General features: G+C 32.0%; 2 protein-coding genes across 2 annotated transcripts; one reads left to right on the top strand and one right to left on the bottom strand.

Annotated features, from left to right (window-relative positions):
* Positions 1-5,322: 5,322 nt before the first annotated feature.
* On the bottom strand, positions 5,323-7,352 carry LOC140173601 (uncharacterized). Its single transcript, XM_072198087.1, has 5 exons — positions 6,506-7,352; positions 6,099-6,434; positions 5,800-6,004; positions 5,558-5,697; positions 5,323-5,474 (listed from the first exon to the last, which is right to left on the bottom strand). The coding sequence occupies exons 1-5, from the start codon at positions 7,350-7,352 to the stop codon at positions 5,323-5,325; spliced, it is 1,680 nt and encodes a 559-aa protein (XP_072054188.1).
* A 3,289-nt stretch (positions 7,353-10,641) lies between these two features.
* LOC140173602 (uncharacterized) lies at positions 10,642-15,546 on the top strand. The gene is made up of 10 exons (XM_072198088.1): positions 10,642-10,795; positions 10,905-11,007; positions 11,099-11,271; positions 11,382-11,577; positions 11,664-12,356; positions 12,399-12,541; positions 12,671-13,561; positions 14,262-14,563; positions 15,019-15,145; positions 15,242-15,546. The coding sequence occupies exons 1-10, from the start codon at positions 10,642-10,644 to the stop codon at positions 15,544-15,546; spliced, it is 3,087 nt and encodes a 1,028-aa protein (XP_072054189.1).
* The last annotated feature ends 1,955 nt before the right edge of the window (positions 15,547-17,501 follow it).

The raw sequence follows: 17,501 nt of genomic DNA on the forward strand, positions 1-17,501 counted from the left end.
GAGTTTGGTCAAATTAAGTGTGATGAGTTTGGAAAATTCTAAATTAACATTTGTGATGACTAAACATTATTAATGTGATTAATTACAAAAATATTAAATCATATGTTTTGAATAAATTAATTTTTGCAATGCAGGTTTTATTTGGGCCGAAACATAAAAGAAATATTGTAAGTCCAAATCAAAACCAACATTCAGCCTTGGTGTATGTTTTCTATAATATGTGACTGAAGTAATTTGTGATTAATTGGGCCAGAACTCAAACATTGCCATAAGCCCAATTAGTTTGGATGAATCAAAATTTTATTGGGCCAGATTAAATGTTGTTGCTACTAAGCCCAATTTTAATTTTGATGAATGTTCCTCATGCTTGATCTGAAATCAAGAGAAGAAGAAAGCGAAAATTGTTTCCAACGAATCCAAGTATTTTACCATGTGATGGATTCCAAATTTTATTAAATTGTAATTTATTGCATGAAAAATATGAGAGAGAAACTTGCAATTGAGTTGATTGATTGCCATAGTGCTGCACGCTACCAATAGCAAAGAAAGGGAAGTAAATTAATTCATTTTAGTTTTAATTATTCAAAAACACTTGATTGCTTCTCTTTCTACATTTTCTATTCTCTCATCTCTCTCTTCTTTTCGGACAATACACAGCAAACCATGGAAGCAACTTTGAGTCACCGAAAAGAATGAAAAGCAAGTCACAAGACCATCATAATGATGGCACGAAAAAGAAAATATAAAGTATGTTGTGGCTGAGATTCTTATCACTTGTGGAAAGATTTGGTGATGAGATCTTAGCTTCTTCATACCAAAAAAATGGAAGAAAAGATCACGGCCAGCAAGGTGAAGATTCTTGAAGAGTTGGCTTGTCTCTAATTCTGCTCAACCACCACAGACGGTAGCTAGGGTGGCTACGTGATGGAAGAGGCAGAGATTGGAGCAGATGAAGCTATCATCATCATCATGAAGCATCAAGGGCCAGAATTTTATCTTGGAAAACAAGTCAAGGATGGAGCGCTCGAATTGATGAAGGATGATGACCAAGGAAGAACTAGAGGTATTTGCATGTTGGGTTTTGCATGGATTACCTCTTCTCTCTTTCTGGCCGAACCGGTTATGTTTGAAGGAAAAGAAGTTAAGCTTGGTTTTTGTTTCAACTATGGAGGCTTCCCCTTTCTATAAAAAGGGTGAACAGTCACGGTTTGATTCAAGGAGTTAGAAGTAAGCAGTGAGAGTGCAAGGCACAGAATTCTCAGAGCTACCTAAGCGTACAGATTTTCTTCTCCTTCAATGTTTTCTGTTTTGTAATTTTTCTGTTTAATTTTGTCATGTCTTAAGTCTCATGAAAAAGACAAACAGTGAGGTTTGTATGAAAAAGCCATAGAGCGAAAAAAGGTAGAGAGTGCAAAATTAAAAGAAAAAGCCATAGATGTCCTTAGAGTTCCTTTGTTCATCTATGTTGTATTTCATGATTCTGTGAGAATTCTCTTGTAAGTTGGGTTAGCACTTTACAGTCTGTAATCAAGAAGATTATAGTTGAAATTCCATCATTGTTGTGATGGAGACTGGATGTAGGCTGCACTGCACTTAGCAGCTGAACCAGGATATATCTGGGTGTAATTTTCTCTCTCTTCTACTCCATTTCTGTTTCTACTGCATAGGAGCTAAAACTGGAAAAATGTCTCGTGTCAAGTGACGAGACAAAAATAAAAGTCTCGTGGCTAGGGACGAGACAAAAATCAAAAGGTCTCCTCAAAAGATCAGCAAGTGTAATCAAACAAAAAGGGGGCTAAGATTCAACCTCCCTTCTCTTAGCCACTGAAAACCATCAAAGTGATTTCCCTTCATGAAGCGGAGCAACCAAAGGAAGAAAGAGTTTTGACATCTGAACGCTTCGAGAACAAAAAATTATTGCATTCAACCAATAAAACAAAAAAGCTATATGCTCATTATCTGTAACATCAGTGCCTTCTTCACCCATGTTGTGAGCAATGAAGTCATTATAAGAATTAGTTAAGACAACACTATATTGGCGCTCAGGCTGCATGTCAGGAGTACAATCTGGAGAGTTTATCGGAAGTCTTGTGATAGCAACTATGTCTAAAAGAGACATTTCGATCATTCCACAAGGGAGGTGGAAGTTGTTGGTTGTCTTGTTCTAGAAATAGGTCACAACGCCTATTATCCAAGAGAGCATTGCAAGTGAGAAATGGGAGAGTCTTAGTAGTTTCTGTATTCCTAAAGCTCCACAGTCAGCATTCTTTGTGGGTTCAAGACGTTGATACCAGACCGTGAAGTCGAATCCTTGAGAATTAATCTTTGGATTATTCCTAAAGGGTTTTTGATTAATGAAGAAGGAGATCGATATTGAAGGCCTGGTTAATCAACAGATCTTCTCCCTCAGTACTAGGGAAAAAAGGAAGCTTTTTGTTTGTCCTCTCTAGGGATTCAATCGGCCCGAAGAAACAATGAGTATCTGCGTCTACTGTGAAAGGGATTAGGATTTTAGTATCATTAATTTGAAGTTGAGGATTGTCAATGACTTCATCATAGACTTGGTTCAGTATAGTAAGAGCTGGTGGAACTGGCGGTGCTACTGCATGACCTTTACCTTTGTCTTGAGCAACAGCGTGAGAGAAAGTAGTAGCCATTGCAAAACAGGAAAAAGGAAGTTTTGAAAGGTTGAAGGTTATGCGATCTTAAGACAAGAGAAGTTTAGAGAGCAAGGGTTCGAAAAAAAAATTGAACAAGGACGAGAATGATGAATTTAAAGTATTATTGTAGCCGTTATTACGGAGGGAATGCGAAAAGAGGTAACTTCGTGAAGAAGGCAAAATGGTGGAAAGAGAAAGCGTAAGTCTCGAAAAACGTGTCGAGTGGATCAGTATTAATGGGGAATTAAATGGTAGTTATTACTAATTTGAGAGATCGAAATTTGAATTTGGATTAAGTATTTCATCTTTCAATAGTGTTATCGAAGGCAAACACGTTAATTCAAGGGGGCAGTTTATTGATCAAAAAATATTTTCGATGAAGGCAGGTTGGTTCGAAGTAGTAAAGTGGTCGAAAACTTAAGCAGTTTTTGAAAAGATACACGTGTAAGTATTAGATGGATGTACTCGACACAGATTCGATCTTAAGGCCCTTTATTAAATTGAACAAGTCCAATCGAATAAGGTACTCGAGTCAGGTAATCGAATAAGTTATTTGAATAAGTGGATCGAGCAGTTATGGTAGTGGGAAATTAAAAGCTCCCATCACGCGAAAAAATCATGGGAAACGTTTATAGCCAAAAGGCGGAACGGTTACCAAGGAGTATGCATTCAAGACTGTGATTTTGTAATTAATTATAATTAATTGTCAGTTACCAAAAGTAGATTATAAATACTAAGAAGTTTTAGAGAATAAGGGTTGGAACTTTAACTCAGAAAAATACTCAAGAACACTTATATTCCAGAGAATCTCTGAGTCTGCGACCGAGTAACTTTTCTATAGAGTTCCTTCCATGTTTTCATTCTTTTAATTTACTTTCCTGTAAACTTTATTTTTCTTCAAGTAAATTTATCCTTCAAGTATCCTTTATCTTCAATGTCCAATTTATATTTCTGCATTTTAATATTTTTTATGTCAGAGTTCTTTAACCCATTCGAAGGCATTTTATTACTTTCTTTACATTTCAAAGCAAACCTTTTTGTTTGTTCCTTCTATTGATTTATAAATTTTAAATTATTTTTATCTCTAATACCCGTCTAATCGAAGACACTTTGATGCACTTTTAAAAACTAGTCTATTCTATTATATAAAAATCGGATATCTACACTTAATGATGAAACTGATGTGGCATGCTTCGAAGAGTGTTTCCCAATTTAATTGTTTTAACTCATTCAATATAATTTATTGCACTGACTTAATTATATCAACTAATTGATTTGACTAGATATTTAAATTTTAATATAATTTATTATAATTTATATTACTTAATTAATTATACTAATTAATTATAATTCGTTATATTAGTGAATTAGTTTTTTCATTTATAAAGTCTAAAATAAAATAAATAAATTGTTATTTATTCTAATTAAATTTATTTATATACTATGTATGAATTAACATTAATTTATAAAACATAGAACTTGTGGATTGTGATAAAAATGCAAATCAGAAAAAAACGCATACAATTATAGAAGAATTAAATCTATCCTCTTTATTTATTTTTAACCATCATTTAGATTTTAATTTTTTTAAAACCAGTGATAGTGAAATTTTATTGATGCTAAATAAAATTATAGAAGAATCTATAAAGCAGTATAAATTGTTGCTCTTTTAATCAAATCATACCGTATACAAAAATAAATTAAATTAAATAAATTGAATTCGCATTTCTATATAAATCGAATTGAATAAATTCGATTTAGGTAAATACACAGTAAATTGAATTCATAAGGTTTGAATTATATGCAACTTTTAAATAATTATAATGATATGGGTATTTTATATAAAAGTTAATACAAAAATAATTTAAATTCCGTACAATATTTTTTTGTATTTATGAGCTATTAAAAATGAACGAAAAAATATTGTATGAAATTTGAATTTTTTTTATATGGACTGTTATATAAAATACTAATATTATTATAATTATTTATTTTGAAACTGAATACAACTAAGATTTTACTAACAATTTTAAATAAAATTTTTTTATAAAATTTTAAAATTTTTTTATTATGAGCACATTTTGTAATTATTATAAATAATTTTATAAAATTTAAAAATAGTTTAAAAGATGTTATGAGTAAACCGTTAGACAAAAAAACTGATTGCAAAAGTGGTCGAATATGTGATTAATCGATGAACTGTTAAAATTGGTCAGTTTTTTTAAAAAAATTTCAGTTTATTAATAACTCCTCCAAACAATACCGTTTTGACTTAAAAAAAACTGAATTCCCAATGATTTTTTATGTAAATTTCATTTTCTTTTATCAGATAGATTAAAGTTTGTTAATTTGGATACTAATTTTTATCAAGGTTCAGAAAACCGGACCGGTCATCAAACCGCTCTAGTCACTGGTTCACTGGTTCATTGGTCTAACCGGTTCAACCGATGGTTCAACCGAAAAAACCGTTTTAGAGTAAAATAATAAATAAACATCCTAAAATATAATTATAGTCTGATACAAATCTTAAAATATCTTCGAAATTAAAAACAGTACATAAAATATCATCAACCAAATGCATATGATCTTATCAAAATCCAAACTCAAAAGTTAAATAGTAATAAAAGCATATGTAAATATTAAATCCCAACATCATGGTTTATCAATTATCAAAATCCGCAAGAACTTGTTGCAAATCTGCTTTGGTGGGATGATCTTCACCTTCATTCCCATCTTGATCAGCAGAAGAAAGAGATGCAGCATAAAGACCACTACTGCCACCGCCACTTTGATATAAATCAGCATCAATTTCACCTAATAAAATAGAAATGTTATCATTATATTATAAACTAACAACATTCTAATAAATCATTAGAAACTAAATATACTATACTCACGCAATAAGTCATCCACATTACTAGGAAGATCAGGCTCTTTCTCTACAACCTCTTCAGTCACCCAGAAGTCAACTTGACTGATACTTTCATAATCAATTGGATCATGTTGTGTCTTTTGCTTTCTTTTTTCTTTTTCCTTCCTAAAAAGTTAAATACAATATATGGAGATTTAATAATTTACAAATTTATTATGATAAAGATTACAAATGAAACAATATAGTATTTCATGAAACATATATTACCTGGATTTAAGACGCAAATTATAGGTAACATAAACAATGTCATTCAGTCTATCATGCTCCAATCTATTTCTTCTTTTTGTATGAATCTGGTCAAAAAGGCTCAAATTTCTCTCACACCCAGAAGAAGCAGATGCTTGGCTAAGAATGCGAACAACTATCTTTTGTAGACATGGAGCAGAGCCTCCGAATAACCTCCACCATTCATCTACCAATTATAAAACCATAACATATTATAAGATATTAATTAAGAACATAGGAGAATAAAACAAGTTAAAACAAATATTCAACCATATTCTTACCAGGCTTAAGTTCAGATGCAGCTGGAATAACTTCTTGTCTATCAAAACTTTCCTTCCGATCTCTATATAAATGTATTTCTTTCATTGCCTGAACTGAATCCAAATTGTTACACTTGCAATACAAGGTAACAAGATCAAGCAAACCTCGCATAACATCAGGTGCTTCTTTATAATTTTCATTAAAAAAGAATTTAGGATTCAAAAAGTAAGCTGCCGCATGAAGATCTTTCTTCAAATGCTTGTCCCATCTTGAGTTGATAATATCTGTGTACGGCTGATATGCAGTCTTGGATTGCCTAAACATCTCCTTAATTGCATCTTCTGCCCTTAGCATTCCTTCATAAACATACCCCAAAGATGGTACACCAAGAAATTGATTAACGTTCTTTGTCTTTGATCTGTCCAACCATCAGCCATGAGGGTACATCCAGTTTCCTTCCATGCACTCCTATAACTATCAACTAGCATTTGACTTTCTCTTTTAAGATCAGCCAACAAATGAACCCTTAACTTATCATAAGAAGGCCCCTTGTAACCAGGTCCAATACCAGCAACACCATCTAACATATCTTGGAAATATGGCGACATCACAGCATTAAATGGAATTTTACAATCCAAAAGCCACCGAGCAAATCGTTTATCAACCTCGTGTATCGCCTCTTTGTTTTGCATAACACTTTTAATACTTGGTTGAGCTCCTGGAGTTGTTCTTGGTGCAAACATAGGAGGAATGACTTTGGCTTTTTTCTTTGGATCGCCTCCAACTCCTTGCTGACTCGAGGTACACTGCTGTTCCTGTTCTTCTTGAGCTATTGCCTCATCAATTGCATCCTCTACCTCATCACCACCCTCTTCACCAAAACTTACTTTTCTTTTCTTTTTGCTGGCCTGAATATCTTTCAACAAACTTTCCATCTGTTTTTCCACATCATATGGAACTTTAAGACATTTTTTCACGTCTCCAGTAATCTTTGCTAGATGTTTCTTCATCCTGTGAATTCCACCTCCATTGAAAACTTGTAGACAAAATAAACATTGATATTGTGGTTTTCCATTCACGTGTTGTAGAGCAACATATTTCCAAGCTAAATCTGTTTTTTCCCTAAGGTTAGAAGAACCTTGTGAATGACTATCGTTAGCACTACGGGAATTAGGATTAGCAGCATCATTCGGAATAGGAGTATCGGCAGGCATGTTATTATTCACAGAAGCATTGTTATCAGCAGTTGCTTCTTGATTAATACTATCTTCCATAACTGAAATTAATAAAACATGTATGAAATTAAACAACACAACACAATGAACAAACACAGCCACTTACTTTTCAGATTATTAATTTCTTATGCTAATTGCTAAGTTCACAGAAAATGCATCAAGGTTTAATTATTCACAATGCCTTGATGAGATCTATCATCTCTCCAATTTATTATTCACAATGCTAATTGCTAACCAACAAACAGTCAAATAGAAATTGAGCAGAGGAACGAAGTTCACAGAAAATGCACAGTTCACAAAGAGCAAGTTCACAGGAATTGAAATCAGGAAATGCACAGTTCAGTTCATAAAATAGAGCAGAAAATAGACAGAGGACCAAACACAAATTGACCAACAAATAGAAATTGTGTAACAAAGAGGAATTAAGCTGCAAAATAGAGCAGAAAATGCACAGTTCAGTTCACAAAATAGAGTAGAAAATGCACAGTTCAGTTCAGTTCACAGAAAATGCACAGTTCACAAAGAGCAAGTTCACAGGAATTGAAATCAAAAATTGAAATCAGAAAATGCACAGAGCAAGTTCACCGAACACAAATTGAGCAGGAAATGCACAGTTCAGTTCAGAAAATAGAGCAGAAAATAGAGCAGAGGACCAAACACAAATTGACCAACAAATAGAAATTGTGCAACAAAGAGGAATTAAGCTGCAAAATAGAGCAGAAAATGCACAGTTCAGTTCAGTTCACAGAAAATGCACAGTTCACAAAGAGCAAGTTCACACTTCTTGAAATCAGAAATTGAAATCAGAAAATGCACAGAGCAAGTTCACCGAACACAAATTGAGCAGGAAATGCACAGTTTAGTTCACAAAATAGAGCAGAAAATAGAGCAGAAGACCAAACACAAATTGACCAACAAATAGAAATTGTGCAACAAAGAGGAATTAAGCTGCAAAATAGAGCAGAAAATGCACAGTTTAGTTCACAAAATAGAGCAAAAAATGCTCAGTTCACAGAAAATGCACAGTTCACAAAGAGCAAGTTCACAGGAATTGAAATCGGAAATTGAAATCAGAAAATTAAGCCGAGGTCTAAGTTCAGTTCACAGTGAGGACAAAGAGAAAGAGAACATGAGCAGAGGTCTAAGTTCAGTTCAGTTTACAGAGGACGAGGCGAAGGACAAAGAGAAATGAGCAGAGGACGAGTCACTCACCTGGGGTCGATGGAGGGCTACCGGTGTTGACTGTTGCAGACCGCCGATGAGAGGCTACTGCGTGCTGGTGTTGAGACTTGAGAAGATGAAGACGATCGAAATTGAGGGCTACTGGGCAGGAACCAGGCGACGATGGAGATTGGAGGGTTGCTGGAGCTGAGCTGGAGCTGAGGATGGCGACACCACGGGGGCGAGGGATGGCGACAGGGCTTCAGGCAGCGCCGCTAGGGTTCTTCTTCTCCATTGGAGATGATTCAGATGATGATTGATGAATGAATGGGGTCGGGGCTCGGGGGAAGAAAGGGGGTGGGGTCAGGTGCTCCACGGGCGGGTCGGGTCGGGTTTGTTTTTTTTATTTTTTTTAAAAACGTAAAACGGCGTCGTTTAGTAAAAGATGCGTAACCGGCCGGTCACCGGTTTGGTCCAACCGGCCGGTTTTTGACCGGTTCGCCGGTTCTTGAGCGGTTCTTCTCTCCGCGGTTTTTAGATAAGGACCGGACCGCTTGCAGCGCCGGTTCGCAGTTAAACCGGTCGAACCGGCCGGTCCGGTCCGATTTTCAGAACATTGATTTTTATTATTCACTTAATCTAATTATCTAAAAAAATTATTTTATTATTTATAAAATAAATTTAAAATAACATATCACGGAAAACATGCAGTACTACCTTTTAAAAGTATATTATTATTATTATTATTATTATTATTGAAACATACCACAAAATTGTATTTAATTTTTAATACGTAATTCAATTTTTAATATTTAAATTTTAAATGACTAAAATTATTATATGTTGAATATTTTGTTCTTAACTAATTTTTTTGTTATACATTGATTTAAAAAATGTCTTCTAAATTCAAATTAAAAAATTGTTATGCATGAGTGTGTATTTTTAATTAATTATTTAATAATATATAATATAAAAATTAGTTTGCTTAATTAGATTATTAATTTATGATAATATATTTTTATATATTTAAATTTTTTTTTACTTTTTAAGTAAAAAATGATACCTTATAAATAAATCAATAAATAATCAGTATTGTAAGTTACTGGATATTTAAAATTTAACTTCAAGATAAGTATTAAAATTTGAAAATTTATATTCGTAGCTTATTGTTGCGGGAGAAGTACATTATAGATAAGTGACTTAACAACGATAATGTATCCCACTTCAGTCACACAATCCAAAGGGTAAGTGTTCTTGTGAAACTTTTTTAATTTTTTTTGTAAGAAATACAGTTTAAACTATCATCATTGTTGAGAATATTAACAAAATATTTGTACTATACATAATCTTTTAATTATTTTAATTTAGTGATTGAAAAATTGTAAATAACTATTCATCTTTATATATTTTTTTAAAAATTCATATTTAATAAACTATAAATTACATAAAAACTATGCAATTTTTAAATGTTCATGTACTATTTAGGTTAATTAATTATTTAATATTATTTAAGATATATTTTGTCATAATTTAAAATAATATATTATTTAATCTAAATTAATACATAAAACTCTATACTAATTGGGAAAATATAAAATTTGATGCTTTTGTGTAGATCTATTTAACTCGATTTAAATAAATTAAAATTTTAAAATTATATTTAAATTTAGAGTTTTATTTATTATTTAAATTGAATTGTATTTATTTTTAAGTCATGACTGGGTATATTTTAAATAATATGATATAGATACTCATTGATTTAGTTTAATAATTTAAAAAATAATTCAATAAAACTAAACCAATACAAAAAAAATTAACTACGAAAGTATACTACTAAAATTGTATAAAATCAAATATGAGATTAGTTAATTGAATAATTATTATTTGTGTTTCATTTATTTTTCTTGACTTAACAGTGTCGAAGAACAACAATAATACAAATTTTGACGTACATAAAAATGTGCATCATATTACTACAAGTCAAAGAACAGTGTGTCGAGAAATTGGTACCTCATCTAATATTCTCAGTTTACAATCCAGTGAAGATAAAGGTGACATTTTTCTCACTGTAATTGATTCATATTTATCTAAATTTAATTTATATCAGTTTAATGATGAAAATTTTCTATATATTTCTCATTACTCATTCATAAGGAAGCAACTATCTATGTATGGTGTACACTGTGTCTCGCATAGAATTGGACAGGAAAATACTCCTCCTAATAATGTAAGACTTTCTACATCAGAGATAAGATCTAAATCTTTAACTCTACGGACGGATCCCTCATTGACAAGAACTCCACTGTCCGTGTTAACAAATAGTACGTATAATTAATGATTGCCAAATAATTCATACACCAATATTATATTTAACAAAAAGTATACTTCATCGGAAATCATTTATATAACAAAGATTTATTACAATTCTAGCATACTCCAGTGTACAAGGACCCGCCAATAATATAACAGAAGTCGTTCCGCAAAATCAGCTTCCATCACACTGCGGTTCCCACAGATCGTACCTAACAGAAAAGTAATTTAGAAAAGATGATCATCATTATTATATTCTTTTCTTTCTTATAGTGTCTAACTTTTAATTGAATAAAATTGAACATTTTGTAAAGAAGTTCTACTATAATTGGGGTGCAAAAAAGACAATCTTCCTCTGTTGTTGCTTCGGTGCCTATTAATTTGGCACAACTTTATGAAGATGTAAATTTATTGACTGTTAAGACGCACCCACCAAATGGTGACACACAAAGTGGCCTAAATGTTGACTCTTTTGTTGATGATGAAGGTAATTTCTCATTATATCAAGAATTTAAGTTTGTAGTTTGCAAGAGATATGAATTATTAGTAATACATCAACATATATGTGCATTTTTTATAATTTTTTATTTATTATAGTTTTGAATGGTTATGATGATTCAATGTTAGATGGGATATGGAAGATAATTTTATACCATCCTCAGAAACTTTACAACATATATATTTATCATAGCATTGGTAGCTTACTTCCTTCTGATAGTTTGCGACCAATATTTGCCCAACTATATATCTATAACATAGAAAATGAGATTGATAATCGAATAGGCACACTTCGGTAATTTTTATGTAACCAGTCAAACTTTTTAGTTATTTCTTATCTGTGAGAGAAAATAACATAAATTTTATTATTTTTTTTCGCAGTTCCAATGAAGTTATAAATGAGCGGGATAGAAAAATTGTGGTAATATTAAGAAACATGCTAGACAAATATAATAGTTTGGCAAAGAGTTTTCGCTATGCAAGAGATAGGTACCAACAGGAAAATTGCACAAACATAAAGCTTAAGTTGATTAGTAAAAGGACTACAGATGGCAGGACATACAACTTGCCATCTGCATCTGAAATGGCTGCGTTGATTGTTGGCGAAGTCGAACAACTTAGCAAAGATAGAGATATTATTATAGAGAGTCAATCTAGAAAGCTCCAGTGGATTGATATTTTTCATCCATCTTATTTAGCCTTGCAATATCCATTGTTGTTTCCGTATGGAGAGGATGTATTTCGTTTGGGTATTGCAACATCAGATTCTATCTCTGCTAGGCCTACAAAGAAAAACAAAACAATCAATTTGCGACAATTCTTTGCTTTTCGACTACAGAAAAGGACGGGTGAATCTCCGTTAATTCTGAGATCAAAGAGATTATTCCAACAATTTCTGGTAGATGCCTACACAATGGTGGAATTAGAGAGGTTAAAATTCTTTAGGTGTAAACAACCACAGTTGAGGGTTGACAAATACAAATGTCTGCATGAAAGTCTTATAAACGGGGATGTAGATGTTTCAAGGCTTGGCAAAAGAATCATTCTTTCCAATACTTTTACCGGTGGACCTAGGTATATGATGAATGATTGTAAAGATACATTTGCAATTTGTAGATATGCAGGATATCCTAGCTATTTTATCACCATGACCTGTAACCCTGAATGGGATGAGATAAAAAGAGAAGTGACTCCCATTGGATTGAAGGCAGAAGACCGTCCTGATATATTATGTCGAGTTTTCAAGATCAAGTTTGATGGTTTGATTGATGACCTAAAAGATGGAAAAATCTTTGGCAAAATTTTGGGATATAAGTCCGTGTTTATGCAACGCTTTATTAAAATCTTATGTTGTAATGCTTTGCTCATTTGTCTTTTTCAATTTTCAGACGTTTGCACTGTAGAGTTTCAAAAGAGAGGGCTTTCGCATGCACATATTCTTTTATTCATGAGTAACGAGTTCAAGCCACAAACACCAGATGACATAGACAAACATATAACAGCTGAGATTCCTGATGAAAATGAAAGGCCAAATCTACATGGAGCTTTTCAAAATTACATGGTACATGATCCATGTGATCCGTACAACAAGAATTCACCTTGCATGAAGAATGGATCCTGTTCAAAGTTCTATCCTAAAGAGTTTAGACAACAAACACTCATTGATGAGGCCGGATTTCCCAAATATAGGCATACTGATAACGGTCGAACAGTGAAAAAAAGGGAATGTGTACTAGACAATAAGTTCATTGTTTCGTATAATCCAGAATTGTTGCTTAAGTTCGGGTGCCACATAAATGTGGAATACACATGCCAAACAAGTTCTATTAAGTATCTATTTAAGTATGTACACAAGGGTAATGACCGCGTAACAGCTACTCTATACAATGTTGGTGATTCGTCAAAAGCCGCACAAGTTGTTGATAAAATTATGAATTACTATAATTTTAGGTACATTTTGGCATGTGAGGCAGTCTGGCGTCTATTTGGATACGAAATCCAAGAGAAAGAACTATTTGTGATTAGACTTTCATTCCATTTGGAGGATAAGCAACTTGTGGTTTATGGTGAAAAATCTAATGTGAATGATATCATCGAAAGAACAATATCTCATAAGTCCATGTTTTTGGGATGGATGGCGGCGAACATGTCATATCCCTATGCTCGAAGTCTGACTTATGCTGAGTTTCCAACCAAGTTTGTTTGGAAGGACGATTCTTCAAAGTGGTTTTCTCGAAAGAAAAGCTTCACAATTGGAAGGTTGACTCATGTACCTGCAGGTAATGACGAGTTTATACTCAGTTTTGATCTTACTTATTTAATGATTTAAATTTAAAATCTTAACAGCCTGTATCACACGTTCATTTTATTCAATTTATCTACACTAGAAAATAAATGTTCAAATAACTTTCAACAATTATAATTTGTAGATTATACAATTTTTTATTTTTCTATATTTTTTAAGAAAATTATTCTTATGCGGATGTGTAGCTATAATAATTAAAATAGCATAGCTTAATCCATTTAACAACTTAAAAGTAGGATTTTAACCAAGTTTTTTGCAGCAAATACCAAAGAATATTACCAACGACTTCTCTTGAATACTCAAAGAGGATGTACGATTTTTCGAGATATAAGAACAATAGGAGGAACAATTTATGCTACATATAGAGATGCATGTTTTGCCCTTGGATTCTTGCAAGATGACAAAGAATTTATTGATGCAATTAAGGAAGCAAGCTCATGGGCCTCAGGATCATATGTTAGGAGGTTATTTGTCATTCTATTAACATCCAACAATATCTCAAGACCAGAACATGTCTGGAATAGATGTTGGCATGAACTTTCAGATGATATTTTGTATCGACAGAGAGCCGTGATGACATGAGGGGTGAGTTTTTATTAATTACAATGATAAAAGTTCTTTCTTATTGATCGTTTTTAGTTTGATTGAATTTTACAGTATCGTATAATATGCAGAATTAACAATGTCAGATGATGAGATTAAGCAATTGTGCTTAATGGATATAGACAAGATCTTACATTCCTATGGTAAAACATTGACAGACTATCCTCCTATGCCTTTAGCAATTGAAGTTGATAGTTCTTTGTTAACCGAAAGGATTATTAGGGAAGAGCTAAACTTTAACAGGGATGATTTAAAGAAAAATGCCTCAGACATGTTAGCCATTGCAACACCTGAGCAGAGATATGCATTCGATAAAATTGTTACAGCTGTGTATTGTGATGAAGGGGGTTTTTTCTTTGTATATGGTCATGGGGTACTGAAAAAACATTTCTTTGGAACCTTATGTCTGCTGAGATTCGCTCAAGGGGTGATATAATATTAAACGTTGCTTCGAGTGGTATTGCATCTTTACTTCTTTCCAATGGAAGAATGGCACACTCAAGGTTCAAAATACCGCTGAATATAATTAAGGATTCTGTATGTAACATCAAACCTGGTTCCCCTCAAGCAATGTTGCTATTGAAAGCCAAACTTATAATTTGGGATAAGGCCCCAATGGTTAGTAGGTACTGCTATGAAGCGCTTGATAAATGCTTGGGTGATATAATGAGGTGTTCTCCAACATATAGCAAAGATTTGCCCTTTTGAGGAAAAGTGGTTGTACTAGGTGGAGACTTTAGACAAATTCTTCCTGTCATTCCACGAGGATCGAGACAAGATATCGTTCATTCAACCGTGAATTCGTCTTACCTTTGGTAATTTTGTCAGGTGCTCAAACTAACAAAAAACATGAGACTCTCTGTAGGGACGACTGCTTCAGATCAAGATGAGACAGAGCAATTTGGTGAGTGGTTATTGAAAGTTGGTGATGGTCTAATAGGTGACAATATGGATGGTGAATCTGAGATATGTCTTCCAGGAGATATTGTTATTCCTTCTTCGGATCAGGCATTTGATGAGTTGGTTCATTTTTCTTATCCAAATATTTTAGAAAATATGTCCTCAAAGAATTTTTTCAAAGCAAGAACTATACTGGCTTCCACGCTAGATATCGTTGAAGAGATCAACAACCATCTAATGGCTATCATTCCTGGAGGGAAAAAATTATATCTTAGTTCGGATTCCATTCGTATGGATGAAGGGAATATGGAGAGTCAACTAGATCTCTATGGTCCTGAATTACTGAATAGCATAAATTGCTCTGGTTTGCCTCCACATAAATTAATACTTAAGGTTGGTGTTCTGGTGATGTTACTGAGAAATATTGACCAATCCAATGGTCAGGCTACAAGTTAGGAAGCTTGAAAATCATGTCATAGAATGTGAAGTCTTAACAGGTAACAATGTTGGTCATATTGCTTTGATTCCAAGAATGAATATGGTACCAACAAATGAAACCATCCCAGTTAGATTCCAACGAAGACAGTTTCCTATAATAGTATCGTTTGTGATGACAATTAATAAGTCTCAGGGACAAATTTTATCTCATGCTGGATTGTACTTGCCCAAACCAGTTTTTACACATGGCCAACTATATGTGACACTTTCAAGAGTTAAGAGTAAGAGAGGTTTAAAAATTTTACTTATGAATTACGTAAGAATGTCTGCAAATTTAACCATCAATATTGTTTATAGAAAAATCTCTGAAAAAATAATATTCTAATATAAATATTTTAATTTTATTCTAAATTCTGTATCAATAGATAATTAATTTACCTTAAAAAATATAAAATAATTATTACTCACTTTTTTAAGTTAAACTTTGATTTTAATAATTATTTTGTATTTTTGTTTTAAATATCAAAACATATATATATATATATATATATATATATATATATATATATATATATTACTTTTATAAATTTTTTCGTGCTAAATACAGGCTCATACACTGGTATCTGCAAAAAAGAATAAATTTTATTCTCAAATCACTAAATATTGAACTAGCGTGATTTACTAAAAATCGATAAAATAATACCGCACGAACAAAATAGAAAAGAGATAATCGTGGAATGAGGTCTAATGCTAGCTTGCATATTGCGACATACATTATGGATTTTTGACAGTTTAAGTTAAAGGAGGATGTTTTATAAGGACGTTTGTTTGTAAGGATATTTATGTGCTGTATTATTATTGAGCATATTAATAAATTAATTATTTTTTAATTTTTTAATAAATTAGAATAAAATCGATTTTTTTATAACAATAACAATAAATCTCGTTGTTATTAGATCCGGTCGAATTGATCAATTTACATAACTTATTGGATTATGATTTTTTTATTTTTTTTTTAAAATAAAAATCAGGGATATATTTATTCTTTTATCAAAAAATTTTAACATAATTCGGTTTAAATTATGTAAATTGATCGAATCAAATTGGGTTTAATAATTATAATATGATCAATTGAATTTATTATTGTTGCTATAATAAATCGATTTGTTCTGATTTATTAAAAAATAAATTATTAATCGGTTTAATAAAGATATCCAATAATATTATAACACATGTAAATGTTTTTAAAATTAAAAAACATTTTTGGTGTTTTTATAGAAGTGGTCTCCAAAATTAAAAACAATACATCACATTTCTGTAAAGAATCAATTAGCTCTCCATCTGTGCCTCTATTCAAGTGTCACTTAGTCTATATCAGCATAAATGATATTTAATTTGCCACACTAGTTTTCTTTTCCTGTGGTTAATTCATTCATAAATTATCCTCCAAAATAATCCTATATAATTAGCATAATTCAAGTTCACGACATTAAACTAGATTTTAAATATAGTTATCATGATAAAATATTTCATTTTTAAAACTTTTATATTCTTTTGTAGAGTGCACAATAACTAAGTAAAACTAAAACTTAAATTGATTTAACTTCATCTTATTATTTTACCGTTTATATATATATATGGTAAATTCTAGCCTACTCTTTCTATAATAACATGTAATTTACCATCTGTGACATGTTATTTTTTAATTGGTTGCTATGTTAACTATGGTTAAATTATTAGTAATTAAATTATAGTCCAAAGTGGGTGATTATGTAATTAAATACCTCCAAATTTAATTTCAATGCCATCCAGAAATCCCATATCATCATTACCATCACTATCATTATCATCATCATCATCGTTATTTTCATCTTCTTTTTCGTCTTCCCCTTCTACACTATCATCATAAAAAGCCATCATAATCGATTTCACGTTCTTAAATTTTAAGATTTTCTGAATTTCGCAAATGTAAA

Source organism: Arachis hypogaea, chromosome 6, assembly GCF_003086295.3.
Source record: "Arachis hypogaea cultivar Tifrunner chromosome 6, arahy.Tifrunner.gnm2.J5K5, whole genome shotgun sequence".
NCBI lineage: Eukaryota > Viridiplantae > Streptophyta > Magnoliopsida > Fabales > Fabaceae > Arachis > Arachis hypogaea.

What these genes read in the sequence shown, in the direction of transcription:
- LOC140173601 (XM_072198087.1), bottom strand. Translation starts at nt 7,352, where the DNA reads ATGGAAGATAGTATTAATCAAGAAGCAACTGCTGATAACAATGCTTCT. An exon ending in ATGTACCCTCATGGCTGATG is followed by an intron (nt 6,435 to 6,505) that starts GTTGGACAGATC and finishes ATGTTTATGAAG; the next exon opens with GAATGCTAAGGGCAGAAGAT. An exon ending in TGCATCTGAACTTAAGCCTG is followed by an intron (nt 6,005 to 6,098) that starts GTAAGAATATGG and finishes TATAATTGGTAG; the next exon opens with ATGAATGGTGGAGGTTATTC.
- LOC140173602 (XM_072198088.1), top strand. Translation starts at nt 10,642, where the DNA reads ATGTATGGTGTACACTGTGTCTCGCATAGAATTGGACAGGAAAATACT. An exon ending in ACTGTCCGTGTTAACAAATA is followed by an intron (nt 10,796 to 10,904) that starts GTACGTATAATT and finishes TTACAATTCTAG; the next exon opens with CATACTCCAGTGTACAAGGA. An exon ending in TCTTTGTATATGGTCATGGG is followed by an intron (nt 14,564 to 15,018) that starts GTACTGAAAAAA and finishes TAATTTTGTCAG; the next exon opens with GTGCTCAAACTAACAAAAAA.